This window comes from Lemur catta, chromosome 14, assembly GCF_020740605.2.
Source record: "Lemur catta isolate mLemCat1 chromosome 14, mLemCat1.pri, whole genome shotgun sequence".
Lineage (NCBI taxonomy): Eukaryota > Metazoa > Chordata > Mammalia > Primates > Lemuridae > Lemur > Lemur catta.
Genome location: NC_059141.1, coordinates 42035748 through 42058114, shown reverse-complemented (window position 1 = coordinate 42058114; position 22367 = coordinate 42035748). Strand labels below are relative to the sequence as shown.

At 39.9% G+C, this 22367-nt stretch overlaps 1 protein-coding gene across 1 annotated transcript in view; it reads right to left on the bottom strand.

The window, feature by feature from the left end:
* The window catches only part of ARID5B (AT-rich interaction domain 5B), a 177956-nt gene that overhangs the window by 79797 nt on the left and 75792 nt on the right, over positions 1-22367 (bottom strand). The window contains exon 4 of the mRNA XM_045569077.1: positions 12387-12617. Within this exon, the coding sequence (XP_045425033.1) occupies positions 12387-12617 (231 nt within the window). The remainder of the gene's footprint in view (positions 1-12386; positions 12618-22367) is intronic.

Genomic DNA, 22367 nt, shown 5'->3' with positions numbered 1-22367 from the left:
TAAAAATAAAAAATTCATTCTTAAAAATATATCACCTTTCCCAAAATAGCTCAGTGTCCTCACCCACAGCTGTAAAAAGTTCAGTAGATATCCTAAGTCCATAGTAGACTCTGATTATCTGATCTTTCTGTTATTGCTTAGAAGGAAAATAATTTTGGCAATAAGAGATTCCTGGAATCTATCAAATGCTGATGCTTTTATGTGTAAAGATTTTCATTACAGTATTAATTATACATGGTACAGGACAGCAACAAAACAAAACCATGGAGGAAACAATCTAGCTTTCTAATAGAAAGCGGTTATGTAAACTCTGATAGATTCACTTTATGCAATACTATGCAATCATTAAAATGGTGCTCATAAAATATTTGTAATAATATGGGGAAATGTTTATTTTATAAGTAAAAATTTAAGATATAAGATTTGCATATACAAAATGTTCTCAAGTAAATAAAAATGCTTTGGAAAAAGACTGGAAGGAACTAGATAACATTGATGAGATTATAGATGAGATTCAAGGAGCACGAGTGGATACGCAGCTTTGAAGCCAGACAGACCTGACTGGGATCTGGCTTGACCACCCACTCACGAGCTGTGTGACTTTGGGCTTATTTAACTTTTCTTAGCTGCAATTTGCTCCCCTGTTGAAATGATGGTTAATATGAGCTTCCATATTGGAATCCTATAAGGATTAAGCAAGACAATGTATGTAAAGGGTTAACATAAGGCCTGATATATGGTACATGCTCCCAGAAGAGTAGCAATTATTATTATTACTATACTTGCACTTTTCATAATGGAAATAATTTCAGAATGAGAAAAATATTTTGAAAACCATATGAACTGTTTCTTACCATTCACTTTTTTCCCTCCTTGAAATATTATACCAAGAGGACAGGGGGTGGAGCTGGTTAACAGAAGATTCTGGGGAATCAGGGTTTGCTGTGCATACTCGTGCAGCTCTGATGCCATGCCCTTCAGCCCCGGGCTGCCGTCGTGGGGATGGCGGTAAGAGCACAGGCTGAGCAGCTGGCGCCCGAGTCTCATGGCGTTATCACCACTACTGCGCCAGCATTTAGCCACTAACTCATCTGATCAGCTTCTTCAACTGCCCAATGGGGTCAGTGACACTTGTCCTCCCAGTTCGGCAGAGTTGTGCAGAGGCAGGACTGGGTGAAGGTGCTTTGAAAAGCACAAGGAGCCCTTTTAGACAAGTTTGGACACTCCTCTTCCGAAGTGTTAACAGCAGGGCTGAGGGTGTGACGAGCAGTCACCAGGGCTGGAAGCGGCATGGCCAAGCTCTCCGCATCTCTGAGATGCCCTCCTCGGCTCACGTAGGGGGAACTGGCACCCAGGGTCAGCGAGACAACTTAATGGGGGCTCCACAACAGTCCCTAGTTTTGTTCTAGTCCCAACACATTTCAACTTCCTTTCTTCCAACAGCTGCGGGCTGCGATGCATTCCCTGTGACATGGTACCTGCCATCTGTGCTACGGACCTCAAGAAAACCAACTAGCACCAGCATCCTCTCTCTTTCTGAAGGGAAGTGTCCTGGGAATGGGGCAGGACTCAGCTCCCTGATAAACGACTGCTTCTGGTACTGTGTGGAATACCCTTGTGCTATAGTTTGGATATCCGTCCCCTCCAAACCTCATGTTGAAATCTGACCCCAACTTGGAGGTGGGCCTGGTGGGAAGTGTTGGGTTGTGGGGGAGGATCCCTCATGAACAGCCGGGTGCCGTCCTCCTGGTGACGGCAGCTCCCTCCCCTCTGTCCTCTTGTTTCCTTCCTCGCACCATGTACCGTTTGATGTCTGCTCCCCCTTGACCTTCTGCCATGAGTGGAAGATTCCTGAAGCCCTCACCAGAAGCACATGCTGGCACCATGCTTCTTATACAGTCTATAGAAACGTGATCCAAATAAACTTCTTTTCTTTATAAATTACCCAGCCTCAGGTATTCCGTTATAGCAAAACGGACTAAGATGTCTTGTTAAAATATTTGATCTCCTACTTCAAAGACATAATATTCATGCCTGGGAAGGAGGGGAAGAAAGTGTGACCTGCTAAACCGTGTGTGTTATGAGTTTGCCTATAGAAGATCTTCCGTGGAACTCTCCTGAGAGACATCCTCATCTTCACCCATCCTATAAATAATGTGGAGCAAGGAAATGATCCATAAAGGATCCTTGGGGTGTCAGATCCAAGTAATCTTCCATATAAGAACTTTATATTAGCTAAGGCTTTTTTTTCCTTAACACTTTCTGATATGATTCTAGCCTGAACTGTGATCTATATTATGCTCCTGACCCTCAGATCCCACGTTTAATTGGAACCTGACAATGCCCTATATGCAAATGGACCAGCCACTGTTGCTTGACTTCCACAATGAATTCTGATACCTGTGAGTTAGAAGTTGCAAAGGTCAACATGGTGACCTCTGGATATAGGATACCATTTGTCCTAACGTAAGGATGCTTCTTTCTAGAAAGAGCACCATTCTAGGTTCTGCAGACTATGGGGTCTTTTAAGTATTGTCACAAATACAATCTTTAGCCAAAGACACTGACCAATTTATGAACAATATCTCTGTGGTTTGAAAAGATAAGTAAATGTTGAGAAAAACCCAGTCCCTTTGAGTTAGACGCTCTGCCTTGAGAATTAAATCAACTGGCAATAAACTAAAGCTGAAAGATTAAGGTCAAAAAATACTTGACTTATCTAAGAAAGAAGATAGAATGGAGATATGAAGCTCTCTAGAATCAAGCAGAGTTTTTATAACATTTCAATAACATATGTTGATACAAAGATGAGTAAGCCACGATTCTTACCCCCTCAAGGACCTTAAACTCTAGTAAAGAGAAACACAATTGAAGCCTTTAATTTTAATAACAGGCAGAATGGGGGGTGGGGAACAAACTTTGGAAAAGTACTGAGTAACACAGAAGGAACAAGGAGCGAAGTACTAAAGAAGATTATTCTGAAGCCACTCTTGGAGTCTAGAAGCAGCCTGTTAAGCAGCCAGGAAACCAAGAAGACGCCTCCCTCTTTTGCCCACTACTGCAAAGTTGGTGAATCCCTCCTTTTCCTTCTCATAGACCCAAGGGAAAGATCCAGCTTAGTAAGAGACAAGAAGATTTTTCTTCCAAGAGGATTCCCCTGGGTCCTAACCGTGATGGGGTCTATGAGAGAAGGACTCAGGGGCACCTGCCCTCCTCGTGGGAATGTAAAATCTCCTGGGAAGAAAACAAGAGTTTTGCTGGCGGAGGCTGCTTTTTGTGTACACAGAAAGCTAAAAATGGCAGGGGAAACAACTTCTTTCTTTGAGCTTCAAAGTCCAGAGTATTTGCCTCCTCACCTGAAATAACTTCCTCCTTCAAGCTCCAGTTGAGGATCTACTTCCAGTTCCTCTAAGAGGCTTCCCCTGACATTAGGGCCCTCTTTCCTGCATCTTTTCACTCCCACAGCACCTGCAGTTTGATATCCTCTCTTAGCCCTTAGCAGACTGCTTTGCAGTGTCTGTTATATGGCAAATTTTCCCATTTATTATATAAAGCTTTGGCAGATATTTTCTCCTTTGAACTTCAAAATAACTCCCGACTCTTACCTCCATCACTTTGTAGCAGAAAAGTGTGCCCACTGGGGCCAGCAGATCTGGGTGCGTGTGTGGGGTTTGCTTTGCCAACCTCCCACTTCAGTAACATGCTAGGCCTGTGACCCCTAAGGAGCTACCTGATCTCTCTGAGGCCACTCATGGGTAAAATGCAGGACTGTTAGGCGGATTGCAGACAATGTCCGCAGTGGGCCATTGCTCCATGTCTTATCTCAGACAACTCAATTTTCAAGTATCTAGACAGCAGAGACCAGTACCCCAACAATGCCTAGAGTTCTGCCGTAAATACAGTCGGTGCTCAATGAATGACTGAATCGGCATCCAAGGAGCATTACTGCACCAGTCTTCTTCTGCCTAAGTCCCATGTGCTCTTTGGTCCTCCAAGATGGCGACCAGAGAGCCAAAAAGTCTGCTCAGAGGCAAGATTCTTAGGGAGAGAATTTCTAGGCAACTTCCAAAGGGAGCATAAAGCCCAGATGATGGAATCAAGGCCCAGGCCAGCCAGCAATGAGGAGATTTCCTGAGCAGGCAGTGCAGCCGGCTCTTGTGCCAAGAGCTTGGCTCCTCTGCCTCCTTTGAAAACCCATTACCAAATCATGGCCAGCGAAATTTAATTTTAAAAAGGGAAATGATTTATGTGCTACAGGAATAAAGAAGTGACAGAAGCAGGAAAGCTTGCATACATTTCATTTTTTGAAATTAGACCTACAATTTTTTCATTAAAGAAGGATGCCAAGTTGGGAAAGCCAATGCATTCTAAGTAGAAAATTACAGAGAGGTGCATAATGAAAGTCCTGTCAGCATGGAAACCCCATGTCTTACAGAGTCCATGAGAACACAGGGAAGTTCACTATCTGCCCCCTTCAACTCCTACATAGCTCCAGCTCTTAAAGGGCCCTACCCTCACTTCTGCTTCTCTGATGAGACGGGAGGCCTCGGGAGGTGTGAGCAGGGAAGTCACGCTCACCTGTGAACTTGGGATAGTAATGATACTGACACACAATATACATATCCATCCATGCATTTAACCAATACCCATCACATACCTACCATGTGCCCAGTACTGTTCTGGTCCCTGGACACACTGTTGTGAACAAGACAGAAAATTCTCTGCTAACATTTCAAAGAGCTTAAGTTATAGTGTGTGGGGGGAGGGGAGAGACAGACTATCAACACGTGAAGAAACAAATACAGGAGTTAATATCAGACAATGATGAGTTATAGGAACATAATGACATACTGAGTGATGGGAAAGCATCAACTTGTGGAAGAGGGGCGGTCAGAGAAGACTTCTCTGGGGAGGAGACATTCAAGCTGGGCCCAAATGACAGCAAGGAGCCAGACAGACCCATATCTGGGAAACATTCTGTGCAGAGGGACAAACAAGTATTTCTGGAATGAATGGATGTCGAATGATTTTCATTAGCAAATGATACTTCATTTCCCCCCCCCAGTCTATATAAGTATGAAACGCTTTTGTGGGTGTTTTTAAGGAACCATCAAGGAGCCAGTATGTGGTTAAGGTTCTGTTCGGTGGTGTAAGAAGTGTAAGACGAATTGGTTAACAACGTAAAGAGTACTTACCATGGGCCACCAAAGTGGGTGTTTTTTCAGTAACTCATTTAATCTTCACAACCATCTTCTGAGGTCAATACCTGTGAGCTACGGTCCATGGTCACCTCACATTTTGTCACCCCCCTTTTCCATATGCTAAAATGTATGCTCTTTAAGAGTGGGGGAAATTTCTGTCTTGTTCACAACTGTCAAACACAGGGACCTAAACAGTACTTAGTACATAATAGGTGTGTAACAGATACTGGTTAGATGCATGAATGAATGAGGGTGTACTGTGTGTCAGGCACTGTACTAGGCCCTAAGCATCCCCAAACTGCCTCACCTACAACCCAAGGAACTTAAATCAATCTAGTTCTCCTGACACGGTAGAATAAAGGGGATGATAGAGAATCTTCATTATCAAGAGGATTTTTAAAATCAAGTGTACATGGACTTATTCTGAACCTCATTCCACCACCACTGACCAGCACTTTTGCCTGTGATTTTTCAATGACCTGGCTCTTTCCTATGGTGTGCATGTGTATTTCTTAATTGATAAAAATATCTCTCTCACCCTAGAGAGGAATATGCTGATCTTGCTAATGTAATGAGATATAACTTTCTTACTCTTCTGGGTGAAATGCTAGGTGAAATATTAGCCAATATAGACACAAATCCTTTTTTCTTGGGTGAACAAGAGTTTATTGTACCCATGAGTCCAAATAGTTTTTAATAACCCATTGAGTCCACTCAGCTACAAAAGGGGTCCAGAGTTATTTTTAAATCTCCTTTCAAGTTCCAAAAATAGAAAAGAAATCCACTAATCCTACTCATTGCATATATTATGACTCTGCAAATTAATTTCCAGTAGCAAGATAAAAATTCTTTTTCTAAATCTCCAAGAGAGATGGTATCCTAGCTTCCAAGGCCTCTGCCCATATGGAAAGGAGGCCTTCTCTCCTTTCATCCTATTGTCTTGGAAGCTGAGCCCATATGTTAATCATTCCATGTACCAGGGAGCACATCCGATACACCTCTACCAGCCCATTGTGTTGGGCTTGTTTCCCTGTGTTGTATGATGACATTAACATTCTTTCTGCCCCCACTTTGGCAGCACATGCAACAAGGAAAAGGTACTAAGAGTGACTTAGTGTGACCATTCTCCAACAATAAACAAAACCTCTAGAAAACTTCCAAGACAAAGCAGTCCTCCAAGTGAGGTCTCTGAAGGTTAAGGTTGTCTGCATAAACAGCGATATAAGAAACACACCTCCTCTCCTACTCGGCTCAATTAAAGAAAAATGTCTGCCTTGTTATCATTTGGGAGATCAGTGGGCAGCACAGGCAGGCAGGGAAAGTGTGAATGTGGACAGGGGCCAGGGACACAGCCATTTGATCATCAAAATCCACTGTGACCATGAAACCTACTTTGGCAAGGAAAAAAAAATGTTTACTCACTTACAAATTTCCATGATCCTTAACAAAACAACTGCCTTTCCTTTCATTTCCAGCAAAACATGTGATATTTAGAGTGGAAGAGGCAGAGCCCAGCTCGTTCTTTATGCTTCAAAATAATTTCATATGTCCTGAGTTTTCTTTCATAAAAATTCAAGGTTTTGTCCCCTCATCTGTTCTCTCTCTCTCCCTTTGCTTTTTTTCCCCTTTGGTCTAGAATGTCATTATTTCAGGAAAAACGGGAATAGAAGGTTCAGTGCAGAGATAGAAAAGCTTCTTCAAAACATATTGTAAAAAGTAGAAAATTTTTCTTTTTGAGTAAGGTTCCAGCAAGACCCCAAGAGCCTTATGGAATTGGGTTCCTTTACTATTCAAAGAGCAAGATAGCTTTTGGATGAATACAAGTTATCCAAGACCGAAGGCTCTGATAGAAACAGTAAAGAATCTCCATTTATCAAGAGGATTTTTTTTTTTTTTAAATCAATGAATACAGACTTATTCTGAGTCTGGTAAGTGGCTGTTATCACCTAATTTTATAGATGGGGCAAGTGAGAGACCTTATGTCCTGGCCCAGAGGCACGGAGAATGCGATGATGGAGCCCTGATTGAACCTGGGCTATTTGCCTGTAAGCATAGCACTCTTTTGACCATACCCTGCTGTCCTCCTCTCGCGCCCCCAGCAGAGTGTGTTTTAATACTGACATAGCCAACTTCTCCCTGAAGATCAGCGTTCATGGTGTCTACACACGGACCAAACACCTGATGACAGGCCATCTCATCTCTTTTCTTTCCAGGGGAATTACCACATCCCCCCTTTTACCCCATTCCATTCCCTGGTCAAGAAACACACACACACACACACACACACACACACACACACACATTGCAACTGCCAAAATATTTAGAAGCATGACTTGGACTTCTTATGCCTTTTTGCAATTCAAAACGCAGACCAAAATAAACCATGCCTCCTTTTTTAAGTCAACCATATCTTAATCCATTTAGTCCCACACACCTTTAGGAACTGATTTCATCTCATTTATGTAGATTGAGCCGCCTTCCCTCTCTCTGATGGAAGCCAGCGCCTCAAAGTTATCCATTTATCTACTGTACTGTGCGTGCCCCTGTTTGGAGTTAGCTGTCAACACTTCACACATGTGAAATCAATCTATGTGATATTAACGTAAACACTGTGCATTACAAAGTGGTGGACACTTTATTGTTCTAACAACAAAAATAGGCAAAAACGTTTGCCTGTGTGTGTTTTCTCCACGGCATAGATAATAACACAATATAAATGACACTATGCATTTTCCAAGAGAGGAATCATATCATAAAAAAAGGTAAAAGCAAAGTAGAGGGTTGTTGGAAAATGCCTGATGTTAGGACGTCCTAACAGGACAGTGAGGGCGGGAATCATGCACAGGGTAAAGATTTGTATGAAGAAAATTACCATTCCCGTTCCTTTCCCCTCGTTGGTATTACAATCTCATTTCCTAATTGCAAGTGTAATACAATGAGTTTTCATAATGCTTTAATGGGGAGTCTGTTGCTTTAGTTTTAAAATAGTCAATTCTCTTGTGCTAAGAAAAGATCACATTGCCTTTAAGAGCAGCGTAACTGACAAAATGCAAGAATTTGGGTAGGATGTCAAGGCTGAAGCTTTTCGATCACCTGCCATTAATATGATTCAATTTATGCTTATGTCATAGGTTTAGACATTGCACAGTGCTGTGAGTGAGGAAGGGGCCTGAACAAAATACAGTGAAGAAAGCAGATGGTACGCTATCAAAACCCTTCAAGCCTAAAATAACCTTCTCCAAATAAGGAGGATAGTTAATTAAAACCAGGATATATTTACTCTATTCTGAATATCTCAATGTAAATAAAAATCAAAACGACACTACTGTAATGTCAGACTAAATGATGAAATTTCATCTATTCTATTTTTCTTTAATAGTTTCTAATCAAACTTTTCATTAAATAGCTTCATAAAATTCCACAGAGGGTTTATTTACAGGGACTCGTAGATTTAAAAGCCTTACTTTTATTGTTCAATTAAACTTGTTATTCAGTGGACAACATTAAAACAGCAGGGAGGGGGGGTGTCTGGGCAGTTGGGCAAGGTTGTACCACAGAGCAAAGTCTATTTTCAGAGATGAATCCGGGGAATTTAGGTAAGTTATGCGGTGCACAGAGGAAATGTGGGGATCATCTTGATCCAAGAAAGAAAGCCAGTTCCAGGTTCAAAGCCATTGCCTGGGTTCTTTCCAGGCCTAACCCACTGATTCACATCCATGTTCCACTGGTAGAAAGGACATCAGGCCAGTTATAAAACCCACCCAAAGGGTAGTGATTAAGTGCAGAATAAACCTAAGGGATGCTAACAGTTGACCCAGAGAAAAAGCAGCCATGACCTAACATGGAGAGTGAGCACATGCGTTTTAAACATGACCTTTCCAGCAGTTTTCTAACAACCTGCTCCCTATCTTTTAAAAGCAGATCAAGGCCAGGCGTGGTGGCTCATGCCTGTAACCCTAGTGCTCTGAAAACCCAAGGTGGGAGGGTCGCTTGAGACCAGGAGTTTGAGACCAGCCCAGGTAATATAGAGAGACCCCATCTCTGCCAAAAATTAAAAAATTATCCAGGCATGCTATGTGCCCGTAGTCCCAGCTACTTGGGAGGCTAAGGCAGGAGGATTGCTTGGGCCCAGGAGTTTAGGCCGCAGTGAGCTATGATGACACTACTGCACTCCAGCCTGGCTACAGTCTCAAAAAAAAAAAAAAAAAAAAAAAAGAAAAAGAAAAAGGAAAAACCACCAAATAACAAAACAAAACAAAACAAAAACAGATCAAGTCCTGCCTTTTTCATGAGACTTTCCCTGACCCCTCACCCTGACTGCCATCCCCAGCCACCGCCCACCCCACCCTCCCAGCTCACTGCTAAATTCTTACCAAACTTGCTTTCTGTAACACTCACCAAATATTAAACTTAATCATTGACTTTCTTGTAACATTAGTTCACCTTTCAGGTACGTTAATCCTGTCTTCTCCAATCCGATTTTTAAATCCTCAAAACAAGCAAGGACTATGTTTTATTTATCTTTGGAACACCCCCCTCCTACCCTCATTCCATAATCCCATTTAATAGAAGAAAGCAAAAAGTATATTAGTTAATAAAATAAACATTATTCAATCATGGGAGAGCAGACACTGTCCTTTTGAGAAGGACCTTGGAGGTATTTTACGACAATTTATGAATTTCATGTGTCAAAGGTGTAGCTGCTAAATGCTATAAAGTCTTTGCCATCAGCTCCACCAACCATCCACCTGGTGATATGGCTAATAAAATTTGATTTTTACAGCCCAGGCATACTGTTACCTAAATTACATTTGACCAATTACTGAAGTCACCAAACGTGTGGTACAGAATATATACTGTGTAGAAAATTCATCTGTGGGCCCCCTGGCACTCTCCGTAATCTGACAGAAGTGTTTCAGTCATCTGGCACTGTTTAATATTAGGAACATTTGTTTAATGCTAGTCACTAATTAAATTTATGTTCTTCCACCAACTGTTAGCTGGTTGGAGAAAGCCACCGCCACATTTTAACAAACACTTTAAAGGGGTGCTCTCTGGAAATTCAGATGTGTGACCAAAAGTGGGAGGCTGGGTAAGGTATGTTGGTGAAAGTACTCAAATCGGGTCAAAATAAGCTTTTCTGTTCATTCATTAACAGGAAATACTCTAAGAAGTACAAACTAGTTGAAGGACAAACAACTGAAAAAAAAAACCAACTAATATTCTAATTATTACACTAGCCATCTAGAAGCTCTTTAAAGGTACCTTTATTCCAAAAGAAAGATTCCACTTTAAGAGGCTGGAGGAAAAAAACAGTGTTAAAATTAGCTATACCAGAAGAAAGTTCAGGAAAACATTCAAAAGTCAGATGCTTGTGTTTGTGAGAACATTTAAAACTAATTTAGTAACTCTTAACAACCACTGTGATCCCTGTTGAATTGGAACTTCTTTCTATTACCAATTCTAGATGCAACAGCTTTGAAACTCCATGACTAATAACTCTTAAATTAGCCAAAAAGGTTAAAACATTTTTTTTCGTTATGTTACATTTGTGACACTCTAATTTTGAATACTCTTACATGAGAGAAAGCACTCTTGCAGCTTTAGTCTGTGTCAGGAAATTAGAGACCTCCTGGGCAGCAAGGAGGAAGCAGGGTTTGAGAGTTGGGCGTACGGGAGAGAAACTCAAACACAAGTATTGAAAAAGGGAAGAGTTGCAAATGCTGATCTGAAAACAGAGGGTATTTAAAAATATGTATTGCACCCATTTTTCTACTTGAATTAAAAGGTTACTTGAATATTAAAAACATGACAATAACTATCTCTTTGGAGAAGGAAAAAATAACTTGTACAAACATTAGTACCCTCTTACAGATTGACAGTCATTTGATAAGCTAGAGTTGTGAAAGACATCTGGAAAAACAATTTATAAGGAAAAAAAAATGTCATGGCCTTTAGAATCCAACGCACTTAGATCTTTTTGTTCCCCTTCCTCTCTCTTTCTCCTTCCTTGGATCATCATATCCCTTCCCTTTATCCTCACCTCTCCTATGACCACACATCTACTTACAAAATCCCTCCAGCAGCAACAACAGGGTTGCTGGAGTCAAGAAGAATCATATTTGAGAGGCCACAGTGGACTCCCCAAGCCATGCTGAGCTCTACAATATTTAATTAGAATAATCTGAATCTGAATAATCCATAAACTCGGGATCCTTGGGGAAACGTTAGCCAACAAAATCAAGGGATGTTCCAGCTCTAAGGGACCCTAGGCCAGATACCCAGGAGGGATTCATCAGTGACCAGTGGTCACTCTACAGTGGTGATTCCCAGAGAAAGGGTAGGGTGAGGGTAGGGGATGTTTATGCCTCTGTAAGTATAGGAATTCCATAGAGTGTAGGAATTCCCTATACTTACAGAAGGGGAACCAGTACAATTTGACAAAGCTCCCTGGGGTATTCTGACATCCCTGCCCAGACTGTTGAGAACCAGTGATAAGATCCAATCTCTTCAACATGAGAAAATGAAGATGTAACAGAACAACGATCTTGGCCTGCCTCCCAGCATTCACTGCACCATGCAAGGTTTCCCAAACTGATGATGTGCTATCTTCTCCTCCTCTGCCTATAGAAACACAGGACCAGTCAACTAGGCAGAGGTGCAGATACGTGTGCACATATCCACCTTTGGCCGGCGCAGTATATGTATACTGTGTGTGTACAAAAGAATTCAGGGACATGGGTATCCATCATCTATCTACCTACCTACCTATCTCTTTATCCACCTTATAGTACTGAAGTGGTTATAATTGGTGCATTTTTACAGAACCTTATAACACTGCAAAAGGAGTGATCAGTTAAACCACAACAACAAAATCTGAACAGCCAAAACCTTTTGAGAGAGAACTGACGTGAAAGCTTTCTGTCCCAAAGTCCAATTTCAAGGTTGACCAAGCAACTTCAGACTCTCTATTGGACAACAAATTCTACATAATAATCTCTTCCTTCTGGTAAACAGAGGCTGCCAAGGAGGCAGTGACACTTTATGCCGAAATAGTGTAGGGGGTTGGGGGACAGCTGGTGGATTCCAGCCTGGTCCCCCATCACCCGCTCTTCTCAAGAACTGAAATTGACCAGGCACAGACGCGAAAGTATCAGATAGGAAAAAAAAAAAAAAAAGACTCACCAAACTCATCGCATATACTCTCGTTTTCTATGAGAGTCGGGTGGTCAAAGGTGTCCCGACAGTACAGGATCTGAGGGTTCCTGCTGACCACCGCAATGCCGCCCAGGGCTAATGCAAACTGGTCCGTTAGAATGGAAGATGGCTTATCCTGGATGCGTTTCAGCATCGAGCGGTAGCGGCAGTACTGGGGGTAGCTGAGAACTATCACGTTCGTTTCTTCCTCGTCCTCCCCTAGACAAACGAGAAAACACTTCCATTACCCTCTTCCCTCCGACAGAGAACTTGCATGGCCAAGGCATAATTTCAATAATCACTTCTGGTTCGGGACCACAGATGCAGTCTTCATCAAGACTCTGAGGCCAGCCAGTCCATCCTTGTCACAGTCTAGGGGACATTAGCAGCCCCCCCTCCCCCCGCCCCACCTCACCCATCCAGCCCCACAGAAAACCTCAGGCTGCCTGCAGAGCCTCTTTATGGAGAAAAGAAAGAGTGTGGGGGCCCTATAGACATATTAAGCAATGTTTGTGTCACCAGCAAGCAACAGAACAACAACAACAAAAAACTGTTTTGAAAGAAACTGACATATTTTGTAAGCATTAAAGTCATCATCATGGGGGAAAAGCAGAACTTTGTTGAGCTTCTTTACAATTATTTCTACAGTTTGGTATCGTTCTTATATTGGATTCTACAGATGATCCCCAACTTAAGATGGTTCCATTTGAGATTTTTGACATACGAAGGTGCAAAAGCCATATGTGCTCAGTAGACTTCCGATTTTGAAGTTTGAGATTTTCCATGGCTGGCGATAGATCCTCTCTTGCAATGCTGGGCAGGGCAGCGAGCCACAGTTCCCCCTCAGCCACACTCTATAGTGCACCAAGTGGCCACACGATTCTGCCCAGTGAGGGGCTAAGGTTGGCGAGGCTAAGCTATGATGTCTGGTAGGTTAGGGGTATAAACACATTTTCAACTTATGATGGTTTTGTTGGACAAAACCCCAAGGAGCATCTGCATAATCTTTGCAGGGCCTTGAGCCTCTGAAAAGGTCATCTGGCCCCAGAGAGCTGTCCATGAGTCTAAATAGCATTACCATCTGCTGGGGGTCATTAGCGCTGTTCAACAAATATTTCCTGTTGTCTTTATGGGCTTGTGGAAAGACTGTTCTTCCTACTCTCTTGGAGTTCAGTAGCCATAGCTTTGTGACTTGTTTTGGCCAATGAAATATGACTGGAGTGGGTGGCTACTCTAAGAGCCTATGTGCCACTGACCACAATTTCTCTTTGCCTTTGTTCTAGCCATCTGTAATGTTTCAGATAGCATCTACTCTGGCAGTCTGGGTTTTGGGAGCAGAACCCCTGGTTTATCCGAAGGAGACATGTAACATAAGCAGGAAATAAACCTCTGTTGTTTTAAGCAACTGGGATTTTGGGGCCATTTGTTATTGCAGCATGATCTATCCCAACTTGATGGATACATCCACCTTCTCCACCCTCCCCATTCCCATACCCCCTGTCTTTTAATGTTCCTCAAATCCATCTGGTAGCTTGGCACATCTCAGAGAACGATGCTGAGAGGTCTCCCCAAGCATCCTTATGAGAGAGTTCCATCAGAACCAACTTAACTCAGCTTCCTCTTACAATGATCTTAGTGCTTATTTACACCTCACTATATTTTGTGCTCATTTATAAAAACCATATTCTGCATGGATGAAGCCTTCCTTTATCTTAAGCTAGAGAAATGGCAAACACCCCCTTTAGGTAGCCCTGATGCCCGAACATCAAGCTGAATTTAGGCTCCATGACCCAGTTTGCTGTTACTCTACAACCACACCATCAGAGCGGTTGTGAGCAATTCCCAGACTTGTCACTTGCTTATCCAAAGAGAAAACACTCAATATTTCAAGCCCTTACCATGCTGCAGGGAATTGCACAAGACAGTTGTTAAGGATACTGACATTATTATAGCCATCTGGTAACCAGTGGGAGACGAATGAGCAAGGACAGAACATAATGATGGAACATAACTAGTACCAATGGAAGGTGTGCATGTGACCTTTTCAGATAGCAGGCCAATACCCAGATGTATTTCTAATTATGTTCACTTAGTTCCTCAGGTTGGAGGCTCCTCTACGGATGGAGATGTTTAGCGGTTACAAGATGACATCTTCTAACCGTGTGCATTTCTTAGACTCCTGCCTGGTTTGTGGGTAGCCACTTCATCAGCTGGCACACTTAATTAAAAGGAAATATATTTACATTGAAGGCAAATTTCCAAATGAAAACAGGTTTTGAGATGCTTATATATGTTCCAAGATACTCCCATCTGAGATTTTTACAGCAGACAAAGACATTAAGTTCACGCTTTGGGTTCAGAGCCGTGCTTTTCATACAGTTAAAACACAAAAAGACTAAGTGGAAATATTCACCAAACATGGTCAGAACTCCAGAGAATCTAAGCGTTATTTCAGTCTATTTGTATTATTATACTCTATTTGTCCAAGACATTGTGAATGAGAGAGTGGGGTATAACCAATAACTACCAGGACTTACTCCTTTTAGCATGTGCAACACCTAGAACCACCTCCTGTATACAGTAAATACTGTGCAAATACCTGTTGATTGCAAAATTCTATCTTGGTTGTCCCATTGGCTTTCTGTGATGGGGGGAAGTTGCACCAGTTTCTCCAAGTGTTCTTGAAATAAAATTGAGAGAGTTGTGCTTCTCAGGTTAAGTGAATGTGAAAGAACAGTTACTCCAGATCTAGTTTCATGGAAGAAGATATCCCCTGGACTCTTGGGACCATTTCACTTCTTTCCTATCATTTCATTCTCCTTCTGGTTTTCTCTGACCACTTTTCATTATGATGTCATCTCTAACCTCTTCCTAATTCTCTGTTCTGGATGGAGTCAGCTCCCTAGCAATCTTCTGTGCTTAGAAACGGCCTCTTTTTTCCTATCCATCTCATCCTAGCACAGAACATGTATCCCTCTTTCCTTCATGTGGTTCCTAAAACACTAGCCAAGCCATGAATCCTTCTCTTTCTGTTGGAAGAAAAACAGCAAGTTCCCTCCACTCTCACAGAAACTAGTCCTACAACTGTCTACTCATTCTGGAGTGAATCAGATTTGGGACTACCTGCATCAGAATCACATAGGGTGCTTGTACAAAGGCAGAATCTGGGTGCCACCATGAACCACTGACTCAGAATCTTTAAGATTAAGGCACAGGAATTTACTCTTTTAACAAGCATCCTAGGTAGCTCATGCATACTAAACTTTGAAACCAGTAACTCTGATTCTGAGGTTAGCTTTTTGCACAGATGTATAGTAATATATTTAGTTGGGATTTTGAAATATATATATATTTAATATATATATTCAGTTGTCAGATATATATTTCTCTTCTAACATACCTAGTACATAGGGCAGAATAAACCAAATTCCCTTCTCCTTTCTACTTTTTCAGGATTGTTTCAGATATCACAGAAGATAGCAAATGAAAAAAGCCCTCTTAATTAAAAATATGAGGAACTCAGGGACTGTTTTCCTATTTAGAAAGCCGAGCAAATATTAATATTGATTATTATTAATGTATTAACATTAATATTGATTGTTAATATATTAACATTAATATATTAATATCATACATTAATATATAATATAATACCTATTGTATACATTAATATGTTAATATTATTGGTACTGATAATAAGACACTAAAATTTATTAAAGTCTTTCACATAACACACCTCTTTTGTTCCTCACAATAACCCTGTTAGTAGCATTACTTACTATTCCCCACTTCAGTGATGGGAAATCTGAAGCTCAGACATGCAAGTCATGAGTCCAAGATCTCAAAGAACTAAAAAGTGATGGAGGTGATACTATAACCCAATCTTTTAACTCCAAATTTGATGAAATTTTCATTATGACAAAATTCCTCAAAAAATAACAGTAAAAATAATAATAATGATTTAATTAATTTACACTATTAGGGAAGAGGAAGGTGGCCTTTGATCAAATAAAATATGAGACTTCCATTTCATGTAGAACTGTGGAATTTGACCAGTTATAAGCCAGAATTCTTCTACTCTGGTTTAGTTAGCTTGTTATTATTTTAAAGCACTGCAATCCCATTGTAATGAGTTGACATTATTGATACACCTTTCATGTATATCAACTTTCTACTCTCTACCCATGTGATAGGGAACAGTGCCAACTCTATGTTTTGCCAGCCTGGAACCTACTTCTCATTAACTTCCTTCCACGCTAAGAAGCTAAAGGCACAGGTGGGGCCTGGTCTAATGTGGCGATGCTTGGGGAGGTCAAAACAGAAATGATGATAACTTTGTTGCTTATGAACAGAACCACCCATTTGGACCAGAATTTTCACAGTGTTTGGAAAGAAGCAAATTTCTAGCCTTGCAATTAGACATCCCCAGAGGAGTTGCCTTAATATTTACAAAACCACAGAAAGCCCATGAGACCTTCAGGGCTCCTCTGAAAATTAACAAAGCCTTCTGGATGAGAGTGGAGAGAAGATCCAGAGAAAAGGTGGGGCCTGGAAGAACCAACAATTCAGTGAGGTCAAAGTTTCACTGAGTGAAGTCACCGTGAGTCTCTTCTTTGCAGTTTAGGTGACATGTTTATTTTATTGCAGAAAACGTCTTTTTTCCCTCAAGACAAAGTGTGGTCACTTTAATATGAAAGGTGTCTGTAACAGAGCATAGAATTATGAGTTTAGGTAGAGCTTTCCAGATCTAGAATTCCATGCTCCTAGAACTGCCTCCTGAGCCTTTGCATTAAATTAACTTGCTTCTGATAACAGCTATAAAAATATTACACTGTTCAACAGCTGGCATGTTTTATTTTGCCCTAGTACACTGAGAAACAAATAAAGCCAAATAGTCCTTTAAAGAATTCTTATTTAAATTCCTCAGCTACTTCTTTCTTCCTTACCCATTTCATATACTCATAAGCAAACACTGCTATACAAAGTTACTCAGAAACAAGGGCTGCCAATAAATGCCGTGTAGGATATTTTCCCCTTTCCAATTCATAACAGGACCAGCAGATAAGTCTAAGAATGACTAAAGAATGGATAAATTGCATATTTGTTTAGCAAAAGACAAACAAAGTGTTCCTGGAACAAAGATTTTCTTTCAACCCTACCCACATAGGAAAAGAAATCAAAGTACTACCCTAAAGAATATTCTTCTAACACACTCTATTTGGTTGTAGTTGGTTGGGTTATATATACATTACTTGATTGCAGTCAACAGAAAATGATTAGCAATAAATTGTTGGTACCCAAGACTGAAATTTTAAACCATAATTATGATATTCTATTAAAATGTCATCCGATTCCTTAACTCCCCCCTACCAAAAAAAATGTGAATATGCCCATTTTAAAACGAAATATTCAAAGGGAATAAGAGACCCAAAATTACTAAACCTCATTTCAACTTCAATAAAAAGAACTTTGCCTATTAAAAGTTAATACCTAAAGTACACTGCTTGTAATGCTCAACCAAAATTACTCTAATCCTGTGCTTATATCATAATTACACGTTTTGTTAACCTCTCTCAATGTCAATTTTTCACTTATTTATATATTTTCAAAGTCCAAAACAGAATTCCACAGAGAAACTGTAATTATAACGTGAGACTCCACCCAAGCTTTTCAAACAGTAACTGTATACCATTGCTTTAATCCTCAGAGTTGGGCTGGGGGTGGGGAAGAGGTGGGGGGAGAGGGTAAGAACAGGCATTCATTCTGAATTGCGCGTTGCTCAAGTTGTCTTTGTACAAAGAGAGATGCATGAAATAGCAAACACAATGAATTAATGGAGCATTGACTTTCAAATATCCATAATGCTATTTTTTTAAAAATAGATAATGGTGGCCAAATGCACAGAGGCTGAAAACATAAATTCCGGAGGAGAAATTTGCTTTTATCTCTTACACAACAATTTAGAAATGTAACTTTCTTTTTCATTCTTGGGGGAGGAGGGGAGGCTTGTTTCGGAAACATCACACTATTATGCTTACTGAAAACCACTATAATCTACTTCTAACATCAGTAAGCTTAAAAAAAAATCTTTGAAAAAACCTTCGCACCAGGATTTTATAGAGCCTGGTGGAAAAAATATGCATGTTCCTTCCTGCACCTAATTACCTCAACTGAAAAATCTGCCAAGTATTTTGCCCTTTAGTTCTCTTAATCGTATTAGGGCAAATGCATTTGGATGCCAATAGAAACAAACATTTAAAGATTTTCACTTAAAAGATTCCAAATATGTATGAAGGCTGTTTGAGACACAATGTCCCTTGTGTTTCAAAGACAACATATAGTTTTCTTTCTTTTTTTAAAGTAAATATGAATTTGCTCATGTTATAAAACTTGATGTCTAGTTTTGAAACAATTTAAGTAAAATAATGTCAATATGAGAGGCTCTCACAATGATTTATGCTTCCTTCTGTTACTTTATTACATTAGACATTCTTTTCTCGAAGCTTTATACTTTTCACTGTGCTCCTAGCAACCAACCAACGGCAAAGCATCAACTTTATATACCTGGCACTATTCCAATTCTTACTACCATTGACAATTATATTGAAGTTTCCATTTAATTGCTGCTCTATTGTGACACCAAATATTTGTCATAATTAGGCATTTCCTATTTTTCTGTCCATTTACTTTTGATTATTACTGAAAATGAAATTTTTTATTCCAGAAAACCTAAGCATGAAAATTCTACAGATAAGAGTAGCTACAGCTGTTACTATCATTACCAACATTGTAACATGCAGTATAAAAAAAAAAAAAGAGAGAGAGAGAAAGAAAGAAAAAAAAAAAGAATATAATTTCTCGGAAGGTAATTTTCCTTTCAGTCTAAGTGCTCTTATTCATCTTGCAGTTACTCAATGATTTCCTGTTCTAATTACAGGACATTATACAGAAAGACATTTGTAAAAGGAAAATGCAGCAGAGCATATGACTAAATAGCTTGAATTGGTTGAAAGTGTTTAAAATTCCAAAGTTGTACATCAACTTTATCAATTTGTGGTTACAGCTCTGTGTAAATGTGTACTGTGTCCCACCATAGTTTTAAATATCTCTTAAGGCAGAAAACTTAGTACCCAAAGTTAGTACACATCAAAGGGGGAAAATACATTTGCAGTTAAACTGATGTTCGAGAGTTGGGGTGGGGGAAGATCTGTTGGGTTTTTTTTGTGTGTGTGTGTTTTTTCCCCCTCATCAAAGCTGTTACATTGGAGGCATGCCAAGGCAAGGAGTGGAAAATATTAATAATAAAAATAAATTAAATGCCTGATTAAAAGGGAGCGAGAACAAGATTCCATCCGGAATAGAAATGAAAATGCCACAAACTATTTCATAAAAACAAACTGTGACGTAAATTACACATCGGTATTGCACTATTGTGGTTATTTTGAGAAATGGTTTGTACTGTAAGTCAGCTGGTGCCGCCCCACCCTTAATGATTTGGTAATGCTCTACACAGTAAGCAAGGGGGGGCAGCCCTGAGATTGCTGAGAGAGAAAACAGACCTAGCCATACAGAACCGGCAATAAAAAGATAATGTACTTTTAACATAACAGAACAAGGAGATTGGCTTGGCTTTATTAACTAAAAAAACTGCTTTAAATGGTCCCCAGCTTGCCATTTGTTTTGATAAATGGAAACACAGATCTTCCCAGGATAGGCAACAAAAACATCAGTGAAGTTAAAAAAAGGAAAATGTGGGAAAATATATCAGTGCATGGTTGCAAACGGAACAAAGAATATTTCAAATGCAAAACCAAGGGTTTGAACCAGCTGTTTCCAAAAGCAAGCCACTTAAAATAGACGGACACGCAAATATAAAAATATGTATTAAAATATCAATATCAGCTTTTGCCCTTCCTGTTGCTTCATCACTCAAAAAAGAAAAACAACACAAAGCTAAACTAAAACCAAACACTGCCATTACTCTGAGTAATGAAATTAGTGGGACTCAAGCCAGCTACACCTCCAAGATGGCCCCAAATGGCCACTGAATTCTGAGACACATTCAGGAGCCACTCTGGATTTCATCTTGAGAATTTTGCATCTTATTACCATATGACTCATCTCAGCCAAATTTAAATGTCACACAAAACAGGGATTATGCAATAGGTACTGTATGTCTACTGGTGAGACCTCACAGCCAGACTGACCACATTTGAGGTGTGATATTCTATGCAGCCTAACCTACCTTAACTTGCCTCTTCTTCACAAGGGGTAACCTTTAAGCTACAGTCAGCCATTCACTTTTAGTATAAATGAGTTTCAGTGTCTAAGGAAGAAAGTATAAAGAACCTATGGACATCAGGGAGTCAGGGCCTAGACAGAATTTTTCCTACTCTAAAATTATACTGAAAATTTTCTAAGAGATTAACTAATATGTTTGTTTATTCACTAGTGACCCAGGTAAGGCCATTATTATATTGGATTTAAACTTAGTTAAGCTTAACCCTCTCTTGATTTACAAGGAGCTACCACTAGGACCCAATCAGCCCCTATGGTTACCATGACAAGGTTGCTATGAGAGAAAGAAATCTGACCATCATTAGCAGAACTGGCCTTAAAAATCGTAACAACTTCTCCTATATTTCTCCTGAGACTATCCACATGGCTTTTTATCTTTCAAGTTGTATCTTACATCTGCCATCATTGCAAGAATCCCAGTTCCATTGCTGCAGCAGCTGTATAAACCTTTGGCATTTGAGAGACCCTCCTGAACTCCAAACTCATGAATAAACCTAATTAAGGTGCAATACTGGACAGATCAATAGCTAAATGATTAACTTCCACACATCAATTTCTCAGCATGTAAGATCCAAATATGGGCCTTAAACAAAATGACAAATCACTACTTGTCGTGACTTTCACTGACATGATTATTCCACAAATAGTCAACACTGATCAAGCTAAATCTTATAATTGCCAACACAGTTTATATCAGGAAAAATAGTATGTATGCAGAGCTAAACACGAAACATGTAGGATTGACTAATATTGATCATTTAATGCCTAGCACTTAGGAGGCATTCTATACACATACACTCACAGACACACACACCCACGTGTATGTGTGTCTGTGTGCACATATAACGATACCTCTACTTTCATTAAACTGTGTGGCCATTAAAATAATTGACTTAAATAACATTTCAGGTCTTGTTATATTAAGTTACAAAAAAAATGATGGTATGAAATAATATATTCAGCCCCATGTCTTTTGTTTAATAGACTTACTGAGATATAATTCACATACCATACAATTCATTCATTTAAAGTGTACAAGGTTTTAGTGTATTCAGAATTGTGTATCTCTCACTAATTTAGAACATTTTAATTTAGATCAAATTTAGAACATTTTCATTACCCCACAAAAGCTGAACACTTCTGCTCCCACATCCCCAACCCCACCTCAGTCCTAGCTAACCATGAATCTAATATACTTTCTGTTTCTATAGATTTGCCTATTCCAAACATTTAACATAGATGGAATCATACATTATGTGGTCCTTTGTGACTAGCTTAGTTCACTTAGCACGACTCTTTCAAGGTTCATCCAGGTTACAGCATATATTGGAACTTCATTCCGTTTCATGGCTGAATGTTCCATTGTATGTATATACTACATTTTTTAATCTATTCCTCTATTGATAGATACATGGGTTGTGTCCACTTTTTAGCTGTTATGAATAATTTTGCTATCAACATTTATGTGAAAAGTTTTTCGTGTGCACGTATGTTTTCATTTTTCTTGTGTATACCCGTAGGAGTAGAATTTGCTGTGTCATATGGTAAGTCCATGTTTACTCTTTTGAGAAAATGCCATATGATTTTCCAGAGTGGCGGCACCATTTTACATTCCCACCAGCAGTGTAGGAGGATTCTGATAGCTCTACATCCTCACCAGCACTTGTTACT